The sequence below is a fragment of the Mustelus asterias genome, chromosome 1 (assembly GCF_964213995.1).
Source record: "Mustelus asterias chromosome 1, sMusAst1.hap1.1, whole genome shotgun sequence".
Classification (NCBI taxonomy): domain Eukaryota; kingdom Metazoa; phylum Chordata; class Chondrichthyes; order Carcharhiniformes; family Triakidae; genus Mustelus; species Mustelus asterias.
The window spans coordinates 176,251,280-176,277,330 of NC_135801.1; the positions used below are offsets into that span (position 1 = coordinate 176,251,280).

At 45.0% G+C, this 26,051-nt stretch overlaps 1 protein-coding gene across 1 annotated transcript in view; it reads left to right on the plus strand.

Annotated features, from left to right (window-relative positions):
• The first annotated feature begins 3,363 nt into the window (after positions 1-3,363).
• LOC144500638 (uncharacterized) overlaps positions 3,364-26,051 on the plus strand; it is a 49,702-nt gene continuing 27,014 nt past the window's right edge. Inside the window, exon 1 of the mRNA XM_078223899.1 lies at positions 3,364-3,669. Coding sequence (XP_078080025.1) covers positions 3,483-3,669 — 187 coding nt within the window. The 5' untranslated portion in view covers positions 3,364-3,482. The remainder of the gene's footprint in view (positions 3,670-26,051) is intronic.

A 26,051-nucleotide genomic window follows, 5' to 3' on the forward strand; every position in this document is an offset into this window, starting at 1 on the left:
GCTAACACTAATGCACTGAGTCATCTGCCATTGTCCATAAGCCTGGCTTCGCTACCAGCTGTGGAAGAGATTGTGATGACCCTCAGTTTTTTGGACACCTTGCTGGTGTCTGCAAGGCATATCAAGGTCTGGACACAAAAGGACCCAGACCTGTCTAAGTTTTAAAAAAACATAACATTACATGGCGACTTTAGAGGACAGCACTCAGATGAAGTGAAGCACTACGAGACAAAGAAAGACAAGCTCAGTGTTGAGGATGGCATTTTCCTCTGGGGTTCCTGCATAGTTGTCCCTCACCTAGAGTGACATCCGATATTCATTGAAGTACACCATGGCCACCCTGGAATTTTGAAGATGAAGATGCTAGCGAGGAGCTATGTATGGTGGCCTGGTCTTGACACAGACATTACTGACTTGGTCAGACAGTGTGAGTCATGCCAAGAGAATCAAACCCCCCCTCTTCTCAGCCTCCCTACGTCCCGGGGAGTGGCCTGATAGGCCTTGGGTGCAAGTGCATATGGACTTTGGGTCTTTTTTGGGTTCCATGTTCTTAATTATATTTGACGTACTCCAGATGCTTGCAGATACATTGCATGGGTTCCACCACTTCCTTTGCTACCACTGAGAAAGTTTCTGCATGCAAGAGGTACCTGAAGTGCTGGTCTTTATCAATGGCAGAGTTTCAGACCTCTGTGTTTTCCAACGGCAACAACATCACCCATCATCAGATTGGTTAGCTGAAAGAGTAGCACAGACTTTTAAGTTCCGCATGAAGAAATATCCTGCAGAATCCGTAGTGACCAAACTGGTGCAAGTTTTATTCAACTACGGGACTACCCTTCACACAATGACAAGAATCGCTCCAGCGGAACTGTTAATGAGACGGAGGCTTCGGACAAGATTAAGCTTACTGTTCCCAACCTGGCAAGTGGCACGCCAGCCGAGGTCACCAGGCACCCTGGCAGTGCCAGTTGGGCACCACCAGTATGCCAGGGTCAGTGTCAAGGGGATGGGGGAATTTGTCAGTAGGGGGAGGGCTATGTTGTGTGGGGGTGGATCATGTCGTGGGTCATGATGGGAGGGTCCCGGTGTCAGCAACCCATGTGTTGGGGAGGGGTTAGGGAAACATGCTGCTGATTTTGGGGGGGGGGGGGGGGGGGCGGGGGGAGGATCCCGATGTCTGAGGGGGAGGGAGGAAGGGTCTCCCAGTGCACTGTGAGATCAGGACACCCTTGTGAAACGGCACCCAAGCTATGAAGCTGGGCTCACCGGCGTGTTTATGCCCCGCTGCCCACCAATACTGGCACGAAACTCCCAAATCTCCAAAAAAGTGACTGTGGGAGGCTTGTGGTACAGAACGTGCCTGAGACCAGGGCGGATCACTCCATTATTCTAGCCATTATGACACAGTCATTTTTTGGGGGAGAATTCTGCCCAACTTTTCAATCTCTTAATCCTTTACAGAACAGAAAGGGGATAGAAACGTGATGATGAATTATATACTTGGAGAAGGGTGGGGCAGAATGGATAGAAGTGAAAGGTCAGAGCTAGGATGTCAGGGGCATGAGCCAAAGGCTCCTTGAGAAGGTCCACTTTACAGCATCCATTTCTCTCCAGGTCAGTTGGTTGGTGTACCTCATTTCATCGAGAACCACAAGTGCAGAATGATTTTTTTATTTATTCGTGCGACATGGGCGTCGTTGGCTGACCAACATTTGTTGCCCATCCCTAGTTGCTTGAGAGCAGTTGAGAGTCAACCACATTGCTGTGGCTCTGGAGACACATGTAGGCCAGAGCAGGTAAGGACATCAGATTTCCTTCCCAAAGGACATTACTGAACTAAATGGGCTTTTCTGACGGTTTCATAGTTATCTGTAGATTCTTTATTCCAGATTTTTTTTACTGAATACAAATTCCACCATCTGCCATGGCAGGATTTGAACCTGGATCCCCAAAACATTAGCTGAGTTTCTGGATTAACAGTCGAATGATGATACCACTAGGCCATCACCTCCCCTATGGATGTAACATGTAAGATGTAACAGACTGTCTGGAGTTTGCACATTCTCTCCATGTCTGCATGGGTTTCCTCCGGGTGCTCCGGTTTCCTCCCACAGTCCAAAGATGTGCAGGTTAGGTGGATTGGACATGCTCAACTATTCCTTAGTGTCAGGGGGTTAGCAGGGTAAATGCGTGGAGTTACGGGGATAGGGCGTGGGATTGTTGTTGGTGCAAGCTTGATGGGCTGAATGGCCTCCTTCTGCACTGTAGTGTCATAGTCATAGAGGTTTACAGCATGGAAACAGGCCCTTCGGCCCAACTTGTCCATGCCGCCCTTTTTTTAACCACTAATCTAGTCACAATTGCCCATGTTTGGCCCATATCCCTCTATACCCATCTTACCCATGTAACTTTCTAAATGCTTTTTAAAAGACAAAACTGTACCCACCTCTACTACTACCTCTGGCAGTTTGTTCCAGACACTCCCACCTTCTGTGTGAAAAGATTACCCATCTGGACACTTTTGTATCTCTCCCCTTTCACCTTCTTCAGCCAGAGAGTGGTGAATCTGTGGAACTCTTTGCTGCAGAAGGCTGTGGAGGGCGGGTCATTGAGTGTCTTTAAGACAGATAGATAGGTACTTGATTAATAAGGGGATCAGGGGTTATGGGGAAAAGGCAGGAGAATGGGGATGAGAAAAGTATCAGCCATGATTGAATGGCGGAGCAGACTCGATGGGCCGAGTGGCCTAATTCTGCTCCTATGTCTTATGGTCTTAAACCTATGCCCTCTAGTTTTAGACTCCCCTACCTTTGGGAAAAGATGTTGACTATCTAGCTCATCTATGCCCTTTGTTATTTTATAGACCTCTATAAGATCACCCCTACGCCTCCTATGCTCCAGGGAAAAAAGTCCCAGTCTATCCAGCCTCTCCTTATAACTCAAACCATCAAGTCCCGATAGCGTCTTAGAAAATCTTTTCTGCATTCTTTCTAGTTTAATAATATATTTTATATAATAGGGTGACCAGAACTGTACACAGTATTCCAAGTGTAGAGATTCTATGATTCTACAAACATGCATTCATTCCTCCGTTGTGAATTCGAGAAATTGGTTATTGAAGAGTTTAGACAAAAACTGAGAGGCTATCAGAGGCTCCAGGTTTTAGATGTGGACAGGTAATTGGTAATAGGACTGCAACAACTTCTTTCCCCATCTGGATCCCCTGATTTCTGGCCATGAGAAAACAGCATTAGGGGAAAGAGCAATGTTGGAACATCAGCAGCACACACTGAGATGCAGAGTAGGAGAAGATGCCCCGAGCAGCTGCACAGAAAGCAAAGAGTTAATAATCCTTTATGTGTCATCAGGGCGACGCACTGAGCACGTCAGGGCGATAGAGAGAGGGAGCATTCTGTTATGCCTCTCCTTCGCTTTTTCCTTCTCTCTCTCCGCCAGCAGTGAGTGCAGCCGGCGGGGGGATGGCCACGGAATTGCGGGTCCCGCAGAATCGCAACCTGCCGGCCGCTGTCACTCAGTGCTTCTCGGTGGTGGCACTGTGCACGGCCGTAGCCGACCCCAACTGGTTCCAGGTCTCTCTGAACGGCACCTCGCCGCAGATCTATGGAGTGGCTTATGTGGTCCATCTGCAGGGGAACCTCACCGCAGGTAACTGTGAGCAGGGACAGAGTTAAGGAACAGAGGGGGGAGAGAGAGGCTGGGGTGGCAGTGTTATTGAGTCCGCACCTCTACACAACTTGGCACCATGTCATGTCCTTTCAAAGGATCTTTTTACATTCGGTCAGCTCACTTCCTGGTGAGTTTTGTAAACACAACCACCAGTTGATAGTTTGTGTGTCCCCCGCCCCCATATTATTTTACAGACCGTTTTCCCCATCCCTGTAAGGGAAAGCATATAAAATATACATCAGTTATATAGGGAGCCACACTGATCATTAGATCATCAACGTTGCAAGGCTGTGTTGTGAAAAGTAACAGGAATAAATTAAGTGCAATTGCACAACCTCAGGATACCGCTAAAGTGCTTTAAAATTAATGTAGTACTGTTAATTAATGCAGGACTGTTGTTAGTCAGAGTTTCACAGCGCAACATTCAGCAGTGAGTCTGAGTCTGATAAGACTCTGTTTTGGTGATGTTAGTGTGGGATTACTGCAGGCCAAGACACCAGGAGAATGGGGCTGCTCTTTTTCAGTTAGCACTGTGGAATCTGAATACCTCATCTAAAGGGTGGCATCTCAGACAGAATGGACCACTGCACTGAAGCATCAGACGAGGTTTAAGTGCTTAAGTTCTGAAATGGGGCTTGGATCCCATTGTGAATTGGGGCTGTGCTACCACTGAGACAAAAGTGGCACAGTGGTTAGCACTGCTGTCTCACAGTGCCCGGGACCCGGGTTCAATCCCCAGCTTGGATCACTGTCTGTGCGGAGTCTGCATGTTCTCCCCATGTTTGCGTGGGTTTCCTCATTTAGCCATGCTAAATTCTCCCTCAGTGCACCCGAACATGTGGCGACAAGGGGATTTTCACAGTAACTTCATTGCAGTATTAATGTAAGCCAACTTGTGACGCTAATAAATAAAAATAACAACTTTCCTATGTTCTCATTGCACACTTTATTTGGCTCTTTATTTAACTCTGAGCTGATTTAGCTACGTTACATTGCTCAGTGTCTAAGAGCCTTTCTACCTTGGGCACACTCCCACATTTTGGTTTCACCTCATCGACCTACTGGAGGTCTTTAAAATTATGAAAGATTTTGATAGAACGGGTACAGAGAGAATGTTTCTCAATGTGAGCAAAACCGAAATAAAATGGTCAGCAAGAAATCCAGTTGGGAATTGAGAAGAAACTCGTCTACCCAAAGAGTGGTGAGAATGTGGAACTCACAACCATCTCCCTTTCACTTTCCATTCACTAAATGTTCTAGCTGAGGTGGGGGGAGGTGGTGGGGGGGGGGGGGGTAAAATTATAAATAAATATTGAATCCTAACAAAAATTCTCCTCTTAATATGAAAAACAGAAAATGCTGGAATTACCACCCAGCCCCTATCCCCGTGACCACATGTATTTACCCCGCTAATCGCCATAACCTACACACCTTGGGATACTAAGGGACAATTTAGCATGGCCAATCTACCTAATCCGCACACCTTTGGACTGTGGGAGGAAACTGGAGGAAACCCACGCAGACATGGGGAGAATGTGGAAACCACACAGACAGTTACCCAAGGCCATAATTGAACCTGGGTCCCTGCCACCGTGCCACCTGGTGACTAGATGAGGTGTGAATGGCTGAATAGCAGCAGTTTGAATGCATTTTTAAAAATTTAATTACGGGATGTGGGGTGTCGCTGGCTGGGCCCAGCATTTATTGCCCATCCCTAACTGCCCTCCATTTCAGAGGGCAGTTGAGAGTCAACCACATTGCTGTGGGCCTGGAGTCACATGTCAGCCAGACCAGTAGATTTCCTTCCCCAAAGGACATTAGTGAATTCGATGGACCTTTTCAACAATGGTTTCAAGGTCATCAGTAGATTCCTAATTCCAGATATTTTTTATTGAATTCAAATTTCACTATCTGCTGTGGTGGGATTTGAACCCAGGGCCCCAGAACATTAGCTGAGTTTCTGGATTAATAGACTAGCGATAATACCACTAGGCCATCACCTCCCCTAATTATAATGCAGCAAAAATTGTGATCTAAAATTGTTGGAACTCTGTGTTGAACTCAGAAGGCTGAGTCAAAAGATGAGGTGCTGTTTCTCGAGGATGGGTTGAGCTACTCTGGAGCAGGGCAAGGAGAAAAAGTTGTGAGTGAGGGCAAGATGGAGAATTGAAATGACATGCAGAAGGAAGCTTAGGGTCATGCTTGCAGGCTGAATGGAGTCACTCAGTTGGTGCTTAGTCACCCCAGTGAGGGGAGGCTGTGGCATAGTGATTGTGGTGAACCATAGATGGTTACCACTATGGGTACTGAACCATAGATGGTTACCACTATGGGTACTTGTACATATGTTACTCTTGTTACTGTTGGGGTTAGGGTTGGGGTGTTCCACCTGTTAGCATTGTTCTGTGGTACACTCCGTTTGGCTCCGCCTTCTTATAGGAGTATAAAGGTCACTGCCACTTCCTAGTGGCCCTTAGTCTGGGATAGTATTGTTAAGCAGTATGCTCTATTCTTGTTGCGAATAAAAGCCTTTATTCCCGGGTACGACCTAGCCTCCCGAGTGAATTAATCGCGCATCAGTGATATTGTCGCTGGACTAGTAATCCAGGGTAATGTTCTGGGGACCTGGGTTCTAATCCTACCATGGTAGATGGTGAAATTTGAATTCAATTAAAAGTCTTAATGATAACCATGAGACCATTGTCAATTGTCGTAAAGGCCCATCTGGTTCACTAATGTTCTTTAGGGAAAGAAATCTGCTGGCCGTACCTGGTCTGGCCTACAAGTGACTCCAAATCCACAGCAATGTGGTTGACTCTTAAATGCCCTCAAGGATGAGCAATAAATGCTGGTCCAGCCAGCGACCCCCACATCCCATGAACGAATAGGAAAAGAAAGAGGAGAGAAGACAATATTGTGAGCAACCTGTAGAGCATACCAGATTGAAGGAAATGTAAGTAAATCACTGTCTCCCTGGGAAGCAGTGTTTGGGGCCTTGGGTGGTGAGAAGAAAGGAGATAAAATGGCAGGTGTTGCATCTCTTGCAGTTGCATGGAAAGGTTCCATGGGAGAGGGGATGGCAGGGGAGGTGTGTTTGTTCGTCAAAGTGACTAAACTGGAGGGGAGGATTGAATGTGAAGGCTGGTGGAATGGAAGGTGAGGATAACGGGGACCTTAGCGTGGTTCTGGGAGGGAGGGGAAAGGGGTGAGAGCAGAAGGAGGTGAAATAGATCGGGTGTGGTGGAGGACCCTGCCAACTGCACTGAGGGGGAATCCTCAGGTGAGGGAAAAATAAGACATATGGGACGTGCTGGGTGGAAGATTGCAACATCCAAACACACCTGACAGACAGGGAAACTGAGAGAACGGAATAGAATCCTTACAGGAAACAGAATTTGAGGAAGTGTAGCCGTGGGAGTCATTGGGCCTGTACTGAATATTAGTTGATTGCTTATCACCAGAAATGGACTCGGAGATGTCAAGGAGGTGTAGGGGAAGAGTCAGAGATGGAACAAATCTCCTCCACTTGATTGTTTATAGTTTTTGCCACGGTGTCTCTACAGTGAGACTGGGAATTGTCTGTATGGATGACAGTGGGCGTGAGCCCCCAGCTTCCCATTTTGTGTTATTGCACCCCCTAGGTCTGCCGTGGAAAGGTTTTTGAATGAACATGCGACAGGAGCAACTTAGTTCGCTTTTATAATAAGATCTTTAACATCAAATGTTCCATGGCACATCACAGAAGCATTATAAAACAAAATATAATACTGAGCCACATAAGGAGATAAATGGTCAAATGACTATTGGCTTGGTCAAAGAAGTAGGTTTTAAGGAGTGTCTTAAGAGGTGGAAAGTGAGGCAGAGGAGTAAAGATGTTTCCCCAGGGAATTCCTGAGTTTGGGGTCTAGGCAGCTAAATTCATGGCCACTGAGTGGTAGGGATTGTTAAATTGTGGCTAAATAAGATTTGATGGGAAGGCAGATGCCCTAACACTTGTACAGGCAACGGTCCTTCCAAGGCTAAAGTTTGTCTGATCAGGTGCTCCAGATGTTAAAAACTCCAGGGTACTTTAAAGAAAAAACAGCAATGTGTTCTCTTGGTGAATTGGCCAACATTCTTCCCTTAACCAACATGTTTACTGATCCTTTGTCTGGTGGATATTGCAGAACCACTTCTGTATTTGCTATAGATCAGTCAAGGTAATTCAACAAAAAACTCATTGCTGTACTTTTGAGATTTTTGAATGCTTTGAGCTGTTATGGAACGATAAATATTAATAAATATTTTATAATAAAAACAGAATATGCAGGAAATACTCGGCAGATTCTAGTATTTTGTTTTTGTAACATTTTAAGAACTGCTTTGCCTTGCAATTGCTCTCCTCTTTAAAAACTGCCTCACAAATTAACCTCGTCAACCGTTCTTTCCATCTATTTGCCCATCTAAGTTGTTTGTTGTTCTCTCTTTCCACACTCAGTGGTGCACATGGCAGACTTTCATCTGTTCCCACAGCGAGGTTTGCCCATTTAAATACGAATTGTTATCTAGCTGAGCGAGTCCCCATTCCTCTCCCATCGACATCCGGCTTGCCTCCGTTAATGGTGTTTTTGATCCAATTGTTAAGACGTGTGGCCCATCATTGAGCACTTTGCCCTCAAAGTCATCCACATAGTTTTATCTCAAAAGGTCTGGACTGCAAAGAGGAGGAAGTTGGACTTCAGTTGTACAGCCCCCATCTGGAGTACTATGTTTAGTTTTGGGCACTGCACCTCAGTAAGGATATATTAGCCTTGGAGGGGGTACATTGCAGATTCACTAAAATGAAACTAGTGCTTAGAGTTTTAAATTTTGAGAAGCGATTGCATAGACTATAAGAAATTGAAGAGTGACAAATAGAGGCATTTATAAAAAGATTTGATGATGGATATGGAGAAACTATTTCCTTTGATGAGGTGTGTTATAATCCAGGCCAGGCGCTCCAAGGTGTTTTCTGAAGTCAGCCTAGGTTCTGCCCTTTGAATTTGGCATGGGTACACATAAGATGTTTCACTCCAGGTATGATTCAGGTGACCCACTAAGGAGCTTTTATCAAACAAAGTTTATTTAAGAACACAGTTTATATATAATAAGAAAACTAGCATAACTTTTACTAATTATAAAAAAGGAAGAGTCATGATACTGTATAAACCTTAACAGCTAAGTCCACTGTTCCAACTAAACAACCCCCACAAACATGCATCTCTTTCCAGGCTTAGCACAGAAAGCAAGTATGCTCATGTGATGCTGGAGCTTGCGGCTTCGCAACAACTGCTATGAATCAGTCCTTTGGACGTGGAATTGAAATGCTGAGACTTCCCAGTCTTGGACCACCTCGAAAGATAGAGACACTAGCTGCCTCTAGCTAGCCAGCCACCAACAGCAGAATTTCCAACACCAGCAAGAAAGACAAAGAAAACATTGCTTTCAGCCTGCAGTCCAAACAGCTTCTGCCAAACTGATAGTAAAACCTTTGGATTTCTCCTATGGGGGGAGAAAAAAACTGTCTAAAGGCACTTGACCGTCAATCATTTTTAAATCAATCCCCAGGCAGCAATTCCAAAAGGGTCATAAAACTCCAGGACAATGCATTAGGCCCAGATTAAAAATAAACATTGCTTCAATTACTCTGATTCAGCAACAATAAAAGTTATCAGTACAGATAGCACGGTGCCAAAACAAAAAGGTCAGACCTGCTTAAAAAAGTCTTGGAGGAGGATCCTCCCCCTTCTCCAATCAGCTTGACTCATGTAGATCAGGCCCAGGACAGGGTGGTTTAGTCGCTCGCCCTGTCTTGTCAGCCTGGATCGGAAATGTCTCAACTTGTTGAGACTCTGAATTGGATTTGATTTGATTGAATTGGAAAAGTATATAAAAAAAAAAATCTGCAGACAAATATGATTTAAATACATTTCTTAAAGGTGGGGGATTCAAAAAGAAGGTAGTATTAATTTTAAATTTAACTCTAAAATGACCATTGTAGGAGCAAAAATCAGAAACACATTTTCGCACATTGGGTGGTAGAAATTTGGAACTCTCTGCCCCAGAATTCTAGACTTGGATTTGGAGGTTTCGAGACTGAGATTAATGCATTTTTGTTAGGTCAAGGTGTCAAGGAATATGGACCAATGGCAAAAAAATGGAGTTGAGTTGCTGCTCATCCATGATCTAATTGTGAAGTTGCCGGCGTTGGACAGGGGTGGGCACAGTAAAACTTCTCACAACACCAGGTTGATCCACTCACCTGGTGAAGGAGCGGCGCTCCGAAAGCTCGTGATACCAAATAAACTTGGTGTTGTGAGACTTTTTACTATGATCTCATTGAATGGAGGAACAGGGTCAAGTGGTTGAATTGTCGCCATTCCTTCTGTAGCAAATATTCCTGTGTTTTAGCTGCAGCGTTGCAGGATCAACTTTTGCCAATAGCTGATCACAATTTCAGTCCCTCAGACATTCAGGAGGATTCAGTGCTTCAGATTGAGCCTGTGTCAAAGCAATACCTATTCTTGCAGTTTTGGAAAGGGCTTTCTGCTGGGTTGACATCGCAGCTGCCTATATTCTTATGGGTTGTGATGGTGAGGGAGGGGGGCGGTGAGGGAGAGGGTGGTGGAGTCAGGAAAGTGGTGTTGTGTCCACAGCCAGATCAGCCATGATCTTAGTGAATGGCAGAGCAGGAACTGGCCTATTCCTGCTCCCAAGTCCTGTGTTCCCATGTTCCTGCTCTAAACACAGCTGAAAGGATAGACATGTTGTCGTCTTGCATTCATTAGGACAATAGCAAGAAAGTCAAATTTCAGACATTCTCAGCAGTTTGTACTGCAGGAGAACAAAGCTGCTGTCTGGTTGGCAAGTCTACTCTGATTGAGGTGTTGTCATGGAGAACACAATGGGGAACTATTGGCTCCTCGTGCTAATTTTACCTTCTGGTATCGAAAGATTCTGTGACTCTGAATCCATTACTGAAAAAAATAAATGTAATTGGGATAGGATTAATGCGATCTCAATGATTTATCAAACTCTGTATTTTAACTGGCATCATTTGGATGCTTCAATTGATTCTTTGCTTCTTGGTTAGGAAATTAAAGCAGAAACAGATGTTTTTTGTTCCTGCTGTTTGCAGTAGTGCTGGAAAGGGTGCTGTATTTATTGAATTATCCAGTTTCCATCAAAACTCTTCACCTATTAGAACATATTATTAATATGCTCAGTGGAGTAACTAGCATAGACCCGTCATTCACCAGCCTAACTTGGAAATATATCGCCATTCCTTCACTGTCGCTGGGTCAAAATCCCGGAATTCCCTCCCTAAGAGCACTGTGGGCGTACCTACAACCCTGGGACTGCAGCGGTTCAAGATGGCAGCTCACCGCTACCTCCTGAAGGGCAGTTAGGGATGAGCAATAAATGCTGGCCGAGCCAGCGACGCTCACATCCCGCAAATGTATTTTAGAAAAAAATAGGTCGAATGGTCTGCCTTTGTCCTGTTAAGTCTACATTATTCTATGCAATGCTCGTAACATCTGGTAACAAGTACACATCACATTTTGGAAAAGGAAGGCGCTTCCATTTATATAGTGCTTCACCATGTCTCTGAGAAATGGCTTCATGAATTTGGTGAATTACTGAATTGCAGCACTTCTTAATGTGTAAGCAAGCTAAGCAGAAATTTAGCTCGCGGCTAGATAAACACATGGAAGAGAAGGAAATAGAAGGAAATGTTTATAGGGAGCAATGAAGAAGGGAGGAAGCTTGTGTAATGCATGAGCACCAGCACTGACCTGTTGGGTTGAATGGCTTCTCTCTGTGCTGTAAATATTATGCAATTGTAGGGCCCTTAAATAATGAAGAGATGAACGACCAGTTAGTCTTTTCTTGGGGGTGTTGAGGGAGGGATATTGACTGGAACACAGGGAGAGCTAATTCTTCTTCCCTTCAACCAGTGCCTTGAGATCTTTAACATTCTCCTCCCCTGCCTTAGCCTACAGAATAGGTGGATAGGCCCTTGGCCTACATTTCAATCAAAGGATGACACCTCTGAGAGTACAGCAATCCTCCAGGCCTGCAGAGACTGTGTGCTATGGCCTTGTAGTAAGGCGTGAACCCACAACTTTCTGAAGAATTGTTAGGGCTATTAATTTGAATCTGCATTGCAAAGCGGAGTGATTCCTTGCAGTTGCATCTTTACTGTGCAAACAAGAACACACTCAAAACATTCGTACTGCCTTTATCTTTTATCTCTGATATCTGGAAGATTTTTGACCTCTTTGGTAATGGTACATTCATTCATATGTTAGCACAGATGACAGAATGAGAAGCTTCAGCAATGATTTGACAAATGTGCTCTAGTTAACATGTTTTATTTTATTCAATATCTTCACCTCATTATGCATTCTTAAATACCCACAGGATTGTTTTACAAGTTATTAACTGTTGACCGATATATATTGGTATCTTGCAAGGAAATTATTGTTCTGGTAAGTCTATTCCTGAGTTTAAAAAGTAACCCTTGTCAAAATGAAACTAGCCTCAGATGGAAGTGTCCCTTGTGGATTATTTCCAATGATTTGGAGGTGGAAACTGTATCCCCAGGAGTATTGGCGTTGGATTTGGTTGCGTTGTTCGTTCATGCGTTTGTACCAGGTAAACAGATAGCTAGCATGCTCTATTTAGGTTTAGGGTTAAGGAATGACTGTGTGTTGGTTGGTGTCTTGTTGATGCTGCCATTCTGGGAAAGGAGGAAAACTGAATATAAACAGCTAGCTTAGAATAATGTTTGGTTTTAATGATTCTGCATTTTTTGGTTTGATTTGATTTATTATTGTCACATGTATTAGGATACAGTGAAAAGTATTGTTTCTTGTGTGCTATACAGACAAAGCATACAGTTTTGGATAGACAAAGGCTTTTTCCCAGGGTGGAAGTGTCAATTACAAGGGGACACAGATTCAAGGTGAGAGGGGGATGTTTAAAGGAGATGTGCGTGGGTGGTTTTTCATGCAGTAAGTGGTAGGTGCCTGGAACGCGCTGCCAGAGGAGGTGGTGGAAGCAGGCACATTAGAGGCACCTGGATGGGTACACAAATAGGGCGGGAATAGAGGGATATGGACCGAGTAAGGGCAGAAGGTTGTTTTTAGTTTAGTTAGGGCATCATGATCAGCACAGGCTTGGAGGGCCGAAAGGCCTGTTCATGTGCTGTACTTTTCTTAGTTCTTTGTTTTATAGTTCATAGAGTACACGGGGAGAAGGAAAGCAAAGGGTGCAGAATGCACTGTTACAGTCGTAGTTAGGGTGTAGAGAAAGATCAACTTAATATAAGGTAGGTCCATTCAAAAGTCTGATGGCAGCAGGGAAGAAGCTGTTCTTGAGTCGGCTGGTATATGATCTCAGACTTCTGTATCTTTTTCCCGATGGAAGAAGGTGGAAGAGACAATGAAGTTAGATGGAGTCAATGGGCGGGAGGCTGGTTTGCCTGATGGACTGGGCTACGTTCACAACCCTTTGTAGTTTCTTGCTGTCTTGGTTAGAGCAGGAGCAATACCAAGCTGCAATACATCTAGAAAGAATGCTTTCCTTGGTGCATCTGTAAAAGTTGGTGAGAATCGTAGCGGACATGCTGAATTTCCTTAGCCTCCTGAGAAAGTAGAGGGGCGTTGGTGGGCTTTCTTAACTATAGCGTCAGTGTGGAGGGCCCAGTACAGGTTGTTGGTGATCTGGACTTCTCGAAACTTGAAGCTCTTGACCACTTCCACTTCATCACCATTGATGGGTATGTCCTCCACTACGCTTCCTGAAGTCGATGACTATCTCCTTCGTTTTACTGACATAGAGAGAGAGATTATTGTCACTGCACCATTTCACCAGATTCTCTCTCTCTCTTTCCTGCATCCATCCATAAGATATAGAAACAGAATTAGGCCATTCCACCTATTGAGTCTGCTCTGCCATTCGAGCATGGCCGATAAGTTTCTCAACCCCATTCTCCTGCCTTTCCTCCGTAACCTTTGATCTCCTTACCAATCAAGACCTATTTCTGACTTCAGTACACTCAATGACCTAGCCTCCACAGCCTTCTGCGGCAATGAATTCCACAGACTCGTCACCGTCTGGCTGAAGAAATTCCTCCTTGAGACATGAGGCCACATGATACTCACAACTTTCCTTCTTCACTTGTGATATAAAAGACACAGAATCCCTGTTGTTGTGCAAAACAAAGAGCACTTAGACATCTAATGCAGATGGAATGTAATCTGATTAGTGTATAAAAAGCACATGCAAGTCAGTAATCTTTTTGGAATGTGGACAAAATCTAATTTAATAATTACAAAATGTTAATGTTGCTGAGAAAAGCAGCCAGCACGATATAAAAGCAGCCACACCCTGTAGCATGTTTTTATATTTACTCTTATATGGGATGTGGGTGTCGCCGGCCATGTCAGCATTTATTGCCCATCCTTAATTTCCCTTGAGAAGATGGTGGTGAGATGCCTTCTAGAACTGCTGCAGTCCATGCGGTGTACACCCACGGTGCTGTTAGGGAGGGAGTCCCAGGATCTTGACCCAGCAGCAATGAAAGAACGTCAATATATTTCCAAGTCAGGATGGTGAGTGGTTTGGAGGGCAACTTACAGGTGGTGGTGTTCCCAATAAAGTTCTGCCTTTGTCCTTCTCGGTGCAAGAGGTTGCGGATCTGGAGATGCTGGCGAAGGAGGCTTGATAAGTACTTGCAGTTCATCTTGCATACGGCCCACACTGCTGTCACTGTGCTTGGTGATGGAGGGAATGAATGTTTAAGGTGGGATGCCAATTCAATGGGCTGCTTTGTCCTTAGTCCTCAGTTATCAGCCTTGACTAAGACACTTGTGAGAATTTAATTAAGAATGTCTGCAACATGAATTAATTTGTTCGATGGGCCAATGGTAGACAGTTCTCAAATAAAATGGCTTACAGTGGAGAACATAGAACCATAGCAAATTTAGATTTTCTTCAATACTTTGTTATAAGAGCACCTCATTTTAAATGGTAGCAATAAGTCCACTAAATATACTTCCAGATCCTTCTAGATGAAAATTGCACAGACACAGCTGAATGATACGGGGCACATCATAATATAGCGTCTTTGAATAACTGTACAAGTTAGTCAGGAGATGTCAGTGATTGGGTTTAGAATGCTGTAAAACTCTGATTCTATGACTCTATGATGCAGTATGTTCATAGTTGTCGAATTGAATTTCGTTGGGCCGTCACACACCTCATATTTGGACAGTGGAGCCTTTCAATAGAGCTATAGAGCAATACAACACTGAAACAGGCCCTTCGGCCCAACCAGTCTATGCCGACCATGGTGCCCTCCTAGCTCGTCCCAATTGCCCACGTTTGGCCCATATTCCTCTAATCCTTTCCTAAAAAGGTACTTATCCAAATGCTTTTTAAATGTTGCTGTTGTACCTGCCTCAAGGAGGGAGGATGTACTGGCAGTTTTGAATAAACTGAAGGTCGATAAGTCCCCTGGGCCTGATGAAATATATCCTAGGATTCTTTGGGAGGCAAGGGATGAGATTGCAGAGCCTTTGGCTTTGATCTTTGGTTCCTCACTGTCCACGGGGATGGTGCCAGAGGACTGGAGAGTGGCGAATGCTGTTCCTCTGTTTAAGAAAGGGAATAGAAATGACCCTGGTAATTATAGACCGGTTAGTCTTACTTCGGCGGTTGGTAAATTGATGGAAAAGGTCCTTAGGGATGGGATTTACGACCATTTAGAAAGATGCGGATTAATCCGGGATAGTCAGCACGGATTTGTGAAGGGCAAGTCGTGCCTCACAAATTTGATAGAATTTTTTGAGGAGGTAACTAAGTGTGTTGATGAAGGTAGGGCAGTTGATGTCATATACATGGATTTTAGTAAGGCGTTTGATAAGGTCCCCCATGGTCGGCTTATGATGAAAGTAAGGAGGTGTGGGATAGAGAGAAAGTTGGCCGATTGGATAGGTAACTGGCTATCTGATCGAAGACAGAGGGTGGTGGTGGATGGAAAATTTTCGGACTGGAGGCAGGTTGCTAGCGGAGTGCCACAGGGATCAGTGCTTGGTCCTCTGCTCTTTGTGATTTTTATTAATGACTTAGAGGAGGGGGCTGAAGGGTGGATCAGTAAATTTGCTGATGACACCAAGATTGGTGGAGTAGTGGATGAGGTGGAGGACTGTTGTAGGCTGCAAAGAGACATAGATAGGATGCAAAGCTGGGCTGAAAAATGGCAAATGGAGTTTAACCCTGATAAATGTGAGGTGATTTTTGGTAGGTCTAATTTAAATGTGGATTACAGGGTCAAAGGTAGGGTTCTGAAGACTGTGGAGGAACAGAGAGATCTTGGGGTTCATATCCACAGATCTCTAAAGGTTGCCACTCAAGTGGATAGAGCTGTGAAGAAGGCCTATAGTGTGTTAGCTTTTATTAACAGGGGGTTGGAGTTTAAGAGCCGTGGGGTTATGCTGCAACTGTACAGGACCTTGGTGAGACCACATTTGGAATATTGTGTGCAGTTCTGGTCACCTCACTATAAGAAGGATGTGGAAGCATTGGAGAGAGTGCAGAGGAGATTTACCAGGATGCTGCCTGGTTTGGAGGTAGGTCATTTGAGGAAAGGTTGAGGGAGCTAGGGCTGTTCTCTCTGGAGCGGAGGAGGCTGAGGGGAGACTTAATAGAGGTTTATAAAATGATGAAGGGGATAGATAGAGTGAACGTTCAAAGACTATTTCCTCGGGTGGATGGAGCTATTACAAGGGGGCATAACTATAGGGTTCATGGTGGGAGATATAGGAAGGATATCAGAAGTAGCTTCTTTACGCAGAGAGTGGTTGGGGTGTGGAATGGACTGCCTGCAGTGATAGTGGAGTCAGACACTTTAGGAACATTTAAGCGGTTATTGGATAGGCACATGGAGCACACCAGGATGATAGGGAGTGGGATAGCTTGATCTTGGTTTCAGATAAAGCTCGGCACAACATCGTGGGCCGAAGGGCCTGTTCTGTGCTGTACTGTTCTATGTTCTATGTTCAACCACTTTCTCTGGCAGCTCATTCCATACACGCACCACCCTCTGTGTGAAGAAGTTGCCCCTCAGGTCCCTAAATTGCCCCTCAGTTTATGACATTTTGAAGCTGGAAAATTGGAAACCAAAAGTCAGATTTCTGAAATAGAAAGTTAGTTTTTCCAGGTGGTAGAGATTGTGGATCTTTTTTCCTTAAACCAGGAGATATTTGTTATTAAGATTCTTAAAGTTTCCAATGAATTTAGTGTGATGGTAATACCACTGAACTAATAATCCAGGGTTCCAGGTTAACCCTCTGGAGATATGGGTTCAAATCCCACTTGGCAGCTTGAGATTCAATTAATAAAATTTGGAATTGAAAGCTAGTCTCAGTAATGATGACCATGAAACCATTGTTGATTGTTGGAAAAACCCAAATGTTTCACTAATGTCCTTTAGGGAAGGAAATCTGCCGTCCTTACCTGGTTTGGCCTACATGTGACTCCAGACCCACAGCAATGTGGTTGACTCTTAACTGCCCTCTGAAATGGCTGAGCCAGACACAGTGGCACAGTGGTTAGCACTGCTGCCTTACAGCGCCAGGGACCTGGGTTCAATTCCGGCCTGGGGTCACTTTCTGTGTGGAGTTTGCACGTTCTCCCCGTGTCTGCATGGATTCCCTCCGGGTGCTCCGGTTTCCTCCCACAGTCCAAAGATGTGTTGGTTAGGTTATTTGGTCATGCTAAATTGACCCTAGTATCAGGGGGATTAGTAGGGTAAATATGTGGAGTTACAGCAATAGGGCCTGGGTGGGATTGTGGTCGGTGCAGACTCGATGGGCCGAATGGTCTCCTTCTGCACTGTAGGGATTCTATGATTCTATGACACTCAGTTTGAAGGCATTTATGGATGGGCAACAAATGTTGGCTTTGCCAACATGATGCCCAGACGCCATGAAAGAATAAATAAAAGTAGAACTTTAGAACGCAACATGTGATCCCACCCTGTATTTTTACATATGCATATACTGTTATATATTTTAGGTATTTATCCACTATTTGGTTTTCAATCTTACAAAAGCTAACCACACACCTTCTCACTCTGCAGTTGTTTCAGCCATTCTTCTCACCAGGTTGGGTGATTGCTGAGGAAACGTGGTTCAAGACGCTACGTGGAATGTCTATTGGGAAGTTGTTGCCTCACAAATTTGGAGAGCGGAGCATTGGCCAGTTGCACAAGAGTACTTGCCGTGGTTGCCAGTTTCAGTTCAGCCTTGTACAATGCAGTTGACTCAGTGCCATCTTAATAGGGCTGGGCAATAAATGTGGTCTTACCAGTGGTGCCCACATCCTGAAAACAGACATAAACAATGGGAGGGTTGAAACACCATTACTGAAGCACTTAACCTGCAGCAAAATGCCGCAAAATGGAAGGTGGTTTCTGTGGTGGGTCTATTTTACAGAAAAATCAGCAACTGCAATTTTAGACAATGGTGAGAACTCTAATGAAATGGCTCATTAACTAGAAAATTAAAATCATCCATTGTTCCAGTTCTGATAGCGATGCAAAAACTTCACTGACATTAGGAGTCCGGGGATAATGATGCAGCTATATAAGACCCTCGTCAGATCCCACTTGGAGTACTGTGCTCAGTTCTGGTCGCCTCATTACAGGAAGGATGTGGAAAAGATTGAAAGGGTGCAGAGGAGATTTACAAGGATGTTGCCTGGATTGAGTGGCATGCCTTATGAGGATAGGCTGAGGGAGCTCGGTCTTTTCTCCTTGGAGAGACGTAGCATGAGAGGAGACCTAATAGAGGTATATAAGATGTTGAGAGGCATAGATCGGGTGGACTCTCAGAGGCTTTTTCCCAGGGTGGAAATGTCTGCTACGAGAGGACACAGGTTTAAGGTGCTGGGGGGTAGGTACAGGGGAAATGTTAGGGGTAAGTTTTTCACACAGAGGGTGGTGGGCGAGTGGAATCGGCTGCCGTCAGTGGTGGTGGAGGCAAACTCAATAGGGACTTTTAAGAGACTCCTGGATGAGTACATGGGACTTAATAGGATGGAGGGTTATAGGTAGGCCTAAAAGGTAGGGATATGTTTGGCACAACTTGTGGGGCCGAAGGGCCTGTTTTGTGCTGTAGTTTTTCTATGTTTCTATTATTGTGAACAGAGAGGAACCGAATTGCTTTAAACTTGGAGGATTACTCTTGATTAGCCTGTTAACCGTTACTGTCCAAGTTTACACATGGAAAGTGTTACTTGGTCAATATATCAGAGGGTCTTCATTGACCATGAGCTGCCAGGTATCAGTGCCTTCAGAAAACAAATGGTGAAAGTTTGGAGGTTGGTTAATTAACGTTTGGATATTGTTGCAGTTTATTGTATTGAAACATTTCAAAAGTGATTCATCCAATGACTGTTAAGTAGGTTAAAGCACCAGCCTTTCTATATCAGCACCGTTCCATGAACAGTAGTGAGATGAATACAAAATTATTTCGGGTTTTTTTTTTGGAGATGGTAATATTTGAAGGAGGAATATTTGACCGCAGCCTGGGAAAACTCCCAACTCTTCTTCAAATACTGGGATCTTTAAAATTCATCTGAACGGTGGGCCTACAATTTTCATTTTAATAACATGCATTCATGGGATGTGAGCGTCGCTGGCAGGGCCAGCAGTTGTTGCCCTTCCTCATGAGTGAGAGGCGGTCATAGTCATTTACGACCCAGAAGGAGGCCATTCAGCCCATCAGGTTCACGCAGGCTCTCCACGGTGCAATCCAGTGAGACCCACTCCTTTGTTTAATTCCCTAAACCCTGAAGGCTTCAATTGCTCATCCTGTTTCCTTTTGAAATTACTGATCATTTCCTCTTCCACCATCCTGAGTTCCAGGTCATTACCACTCATTGTGTAAAAAAAAATTGCTTGCTTTCCACCTTCTGAGTGGCACGGTGGCACAGTGGTTAGCACTGCTGCCTCACAGTTCCAGGGACCTGGGTTCAATTCGAGCCTTTGTCTGTGTGGAGTTTGCACATTCTCCCCATGTCTGTGTGGGTTTCCACTGGGTGCAAGGATAATCTAGGTAATTACAGGCCAGTGAACCTTAAATCAGTAAGGAAATTATTGGAGGGGATTGCAGGTACAGGTACACAGGTCACTAAAAGTGGTAACGCAGGTGGAGAAGGTAGTCAAGAAGACATATGGCATGCTTGCCTTCATCGGCCGGGGCATTGAGTTTAAATATTGGCAAGTCATGTTGCAGCTTTTTAGAATCTTAGTTAGGCTGCACTTGGAATATAGTGTTCAATTCTGGTCGCCACACTATCAGAAGAATGTGGAGGCTTTGGAAGGGTACAGAAAAGATTTACCAGGATGTTGCCTGGCATGGAGGGCATTAGCTATGAGGAGAAGTTGGAGAAACTTGGTTTGTTCTCACTGGAGTGACGGAGATTGAGGGGAGACCTGATAGAAGTCTACAAGATTATGAGGGGCATGGACAGAGTGGATAGTCAGAAGCTTTTTCCCAGGGTGGAAGAGTCAATTATTAGGGTGCATAAGTTTAAGGTGTGAGGGGCAAGGTTTAAAGGAGATGTACGAGGCAAATTTTTAACACAGAGGGTGGTGGGTGCTGGAACTCACTGCCGGGGGAGGTAATGGAAACAGATACGACAGTGAGTTTTAAGGGGCGTCTGGACAAATACATGAATAGGATGGGAATAGAGGGATATGGTCCCCGGGAGGGTAGGGGGTTTTAGTTCAGTTGGGCAGCATGGTCAGTGCAGGCTTGGAGGGCCGAAGGACCTGTTCCTGTGCTGTAATTTTCTTTGTTCTTTGTTCTTTGTTCTTCGGTTTCCTCCCAAAGTCCAAAGGTGTGCGGGTTAGGTTGATTGGTTACACTAAATTGCCCCTTGGAGTCCCAGGATGCATAGGTTAGAGGGATTAGCAGGGTAAATATGTGAGGTGATGGGGAATAAGGCCTGGGTGGGATTGTTGTCAGTGCAGACTCAATGGGCCAAATGGCCTCCTTCTGCACTGCATGGATTCTATGATTCTCTCATCTCTTGCTCAAAATCTTAAACCGATGACTCTCAGTTCTTGGAACATCAGCTACTGATAATAGTGGTGAGCTGCCATTTAGAACTGCTGCAGTTCATGTGGTATGGGCACACCCACGGTGCTATGAGGGAGGGAGCTCAATCCAGTAATGATGAAGGAATAAGACCATAAGACATAGGAGCAGAATTAGGCAATTCGGCCCATCGAGTCTGCTCCGTCATTCAATCATTCTCATTCTCCTGTCTTTTCCCCATAATCCCTGATCCTCTTATTAACCTTAAATTAATGCGAGGTGATTCATTTTGGTAGGACAAATTTAAATGTGGATTACAGGGTCAAAGGTAGGGTTCTGAAGAATGTGGAGGAACAGAGAGATCTTGGGGTTCATATCCATAGATCTCTGAAGGTTGACACTCAAGTGGATAGAGCCATGAAGAAGGCCTATAGTGTGTTGGCGTTCATGAACAGGGGGTTTGAGTTTAAGAGCCGTGGGGTTATGCTGCAACTGTACAGGACCTTGGTGAGACCACATTTGGAATATTGTGTGCAGTTCTGGTCACCTCACTATAAGAAGGATGTGGAGACACTGGAAAGAGTGCAAAGGAGATTTACCAGGATGCTGTAGGTCTTATGAGGAAAGGTTGAGGGAACTTGGGCTGTTCTCTCTGGAGCGGAGGAGGTTGAGAGGAGACTTGATAGAGGTTTATAAGATGATGAGGGGGATGGATACAGTGAACGTTCAAAGACTATTTCCTCGGGTGAATGGAGCGGTAACTAGGGGGCATAACTATAAGGTTCATGGTGGGAGATCTAGGAAGGATGTCCGAGGTAGGTTCTTTACGCAGAGAGTGGTTGGGGTGTGGAATGGACTGCCTGCAGGGATAGTGGAGTCAGAAACTTTAGGAACATTTAAGAAGCTATTGGATAGGCACATGGAGCACTTCGGGATGATAGGGAGGAAATAGCTTGATCTGGGTTTCAGACAAAGCTCGGCACAACATCGTGGGCCGAAGGGCCTGTTCTGTGCTGTACTGTTCTATGTTCTATAATCAAGAAACATAGAACGTAGAACATTACAGCGCAGTACAGGCCCTTCGGCCCTCGATGTTGCGCCGACCAGTGGAACCAATCTAAAGCCCCTCTAATCTACACTATTCCAATATCATCCATATGTTTATCCAATAACCATTTGAATGCTCTTAATGTTGATGAATGCAGGCAGGGCATTCCACGCCCTTAATACTCTCTGAGTAAAGAACCTACCTCTAACATCTGTCCTATATCTCTCACCCCTCAATTTAAAGCTATGTCCCCTCGTGCTGGCCATCACCATCCGAGGAAAAAGGCTCTCACTATCCACCCTATCTAATCCTCTGATCATTTTGTATGCCTCTATTAAGTCACCTCTTAACCTTCTTCTCTCTAACGAAAACAACCTCAAGCCCCTCAGTCTTTCCTCATACGATTTTCCCACCATACCAGGCAACATCCTGGTAAATCTCCTCTGCACCCTTTCCAACACTTCCACATCCTTCCTATAATGCGGCGACCAGAACTGTATGCAATACTCCAAATGCGGCCGCACCAGAGTTTTGTACAGTTGCAGCATGACCTCCTGGCTCCGAAACTCAATCCCTCTACCAATAAAAGCTAACACACCGTTCGCCTTCTTAACAACCCTATCAACCTGGGTGCCAACTTTCAGGGATCTATGCACATGGACACCCAGATCCCTCGGTTCATCCACACTACCAAGTATCTTATCATTAGCCCAGTACTCGGTATTCCTGTTACTCCTTCCAAAGTGAATCACCTCACACTTTTCCGCATTAAACTCCATTTGCCACCTCTCAGCCCAGCTCTGCAGCTTATCTATGTCCCTCTGTAACCTGCCACTTCCCTCCGCACTGTCTACAACTCCACCGACTTTAGTGTCATCCGCAAATTTACTAATCCATCCTTCCACACCCTCATCCAGGTCATTAATAAAAATGACAAACAGCAGTGGCCCCAAAACAGATCCTTGCGGTACACCACTAGTAACTGAACTCCAGGATGAATATTTCCCATCAACCACCACCCTCTGTTTTCTTACAGCTAGCCAATTCCTGATCCAAACCACTAAATCGCCCTCAATCCCATGTGTCTGTATTTTCTGCAATATCTTACCATGGGGAACCTTATCAAATGCTTTGCTGAAATCCATATACACCACATCAACCGCTTTACCCTCATCCACCTCTTTGGTCACCTTCTCAAAGAACCTATCTATCTCTGTCTTAAAGACACTCAATGACCTGGCCTCCACAGCCTTGTGGAGGCCAGGTCATTGGCCAAAGAGTTCCACAGATTCACCACTCTTTGGCTGAAGAAATTCCTCTTCAGATCTGTTTTAAAGGATCGTCCCTTTACTCTGAGGTTGTGCCCTCGCCACGTCCACTCTAGCCAGGCCTCGCAGTATCCTGTAAGTTTCAATAAGATTGCCCCTCATCCTTCTAAACTCCAAAGAGTACAGACCCAGAATCCTCAACCGTGCCTCACACAACAAGCTCTTCATTCCAGAGATCATTCTTGTGAACCTCCTCTGGACCCTTTCCAAGGCCAGCACATTCTTCCATAGATATGGGGCCAAAAACTGCTCCCAGTACTCTAAATGGGGTCTGAACAGAAACTTATACAGCCTCAGGAGTACATCCCTGCTCTTGTATTCTAGCCCTCTCGACATGGATGCTAATATTGCATTTGCTTTCCTGTCAACTGAATCTGCACGTTAACCTTAAGAGAATCTTGAACAATGACTCCCAAGTCCCTTTGTGTTTCTGATTTCCTAAGCATTTTCCCATTTAGAAAATAGTCCATGCCCCCATTCCTCCTTCTAAAGTGCATAACCTCACACTTTTCCACATTGTATTCCATCTGCCACTTCTTTGTCCACTCTCCGAACCTGTCCAAGTCCTTCTGCAGCCCCCTTGCTCCCTCAATACTACCTGCAGCTCCTCTGCTTCCTCAATACTACCTGGAATGGTGATACATTTCCAAGTCAGGTTGATGTACGGCCTTTGTGGGGAACTTTCAGCTTGTTTCCAGGCAACTGCTGCCTTCGTCTTTCTAGGTGATAGAGGTCACGGATGAAAGGTTTTGATTATTGTCACATGTATTGGGAAACAGTGAGAAGTATTGTTTCTTGTGCGCTATACAGACAAAGCATACCGTTCATAGAGTACATAGAGAAGGAAACGAGAGAGTGCAGTATATAGTGTTACTGTCATAACTAGGGTGTAGAGAAAGATCAACTTAATGGAAGGTAGGTCCATTCAAAAGTCTGATGGTAGCAGGGAGGAAGTTGGTATATGATCTCAGAGTTCTGTATCATTTTCCTGACGGAAGAAGTGGAAGAGAGTATTTTGATTTGAGTTGATTTATTATTGTCACATGTATTAGTATACAGTGAGAAGTATTGTTTCTTGCGCGCGATACAGACAAAGCATACCATTCATAGAGAAGGAAAGGAGAGAGTGCAGAATGTAGTCTTACAGTAGAGCTAGGGTGTAGAGAAAGATCAACTTAATGGAAAATAGGTCCATTCAAACTTCTGATGGTAGCAAGGAAGAAGCTGTTCTTGAGCCGGTTGGTACGTGACCTCAGGCTTTTGCATCTTTTTCCCGATGGAAGAAGGTGAAAGAGTATGTCCGGGGTGAATGGTCCTTAATTATGCTGGTTGCAGGAAGTGTAGACAGAGTCAATGGATGGGAGGCTGGTTTGCGTGATGGATTGGGCTTCATTCACGACCCTTTGTAGTTCCTTGTGGTTTTGGACAGAGTAAGAGCCATACCAAGCTGTGATACAACCAGAAAGAATGCTTTCTGTGGTGCATCTGTAAAAGTTGGTGAGAGCGGACATGCCAAATTTCCTTAGTTTTCTGAGAAAGTAGAGACATTGGTGGGCTTTCTTAACTATAGTGTCGGCATGGGGAGATCAGGACAGGTTGTTGGTGAGCTGGACACCTAAAAACTTGAAGTTCCTGACCCTTTCTACTTCGTCCCCACTGATGTAGACAGGGGCATGTTCTCCTTTACACTTCCTGAAGTCGAAGACAATCTCCTTCGTTTTTTTGACATTGAGGGAGAGATTATTGTTGCCGCACTTGTTCACGAGATTCTCTATCTCATTCCTGTGCTCTGCCTCGTCATTGTTTGAGATTCGACCCACTACGATGGTGTCATCAGCAAACTTGAAAATCGAATTGGAGGGAATTTGGCCACACAGTCATGGGTGTATAGGGAATATAGTAAGGGCTAAGAACACAGCCTTGTGGGGCACTGGTGTTGAGGATGATCATGGAGGAGGAGATGTTGCCTTTCCTTACTGATTGTGGTCTGTGTGTTAGGAAGTTCAGAATCCAGTCACAGAGGGAGGAGCCAAGGCCCAGGCCACGCAGTTTGGAGACGAGTTTCGTGGGAATAATGGTGTTGAAGGCTGAGCTATAGTCAATAAATAGGAGTCTGACATAGGTGTCCTTGTTATCGTGGTGTTCCAGGGTTGAGTGCAGGGCCAGGGAGACGGCGCTTGCTGTGGACCTGTTGCGGCGGTAGACAAACTGTAGTGGATCCAGGTAGTCCGGGAGGTTGGAATTGATTCGTGCCATGACTAATCTTTCGAAGCACTTCATAATGGTGGATGTCGGAGCCACCGGACGATAGTCATTAAGGCACACTGCTTAGTTTTTCTTTGGTACCGGGATGATGTTCGTCAGCTTGAAGCAGATAGGGACCTCAAATTGTTGTAAAAAGAAGTTAAAGATGTCTATGAATATCCCACCAGCTAATCTACGCAGGATCTGAGTGCTCGTCCGGGTACCCCATCCGGGCCCATTGCTTTCCGTGGGTTGATTTTCGAGAAGGCTGCTCTGACATCTGCAATGGTGACCTCAGATACAGGTTCATCCGAAGCTTCCGGGGTGGAGGGTGTGCTCTCGCTGACCTCTTGCTCAAAACGGGCATAGAATGCATTGAGCTCATCAGGGAGGGGTGCATTGAAGCCGGCGATTTTACCTGCCTTCATCTTGTAGCCTGTTATGTCTTGCAGACCTTGCCATTGTTGGCGGGGGTCGGTGTGGCTAGCCTGGGACTCTAGCTTGGTCCGGTGCTGTCTTTTGGTATCTTTGATTGATCTCCTTAAATCGTATCTGGCTTTCTTGTATAGGTCAGTGTGGCCTGACTTGAACGCCTCCGACCTGGACTTC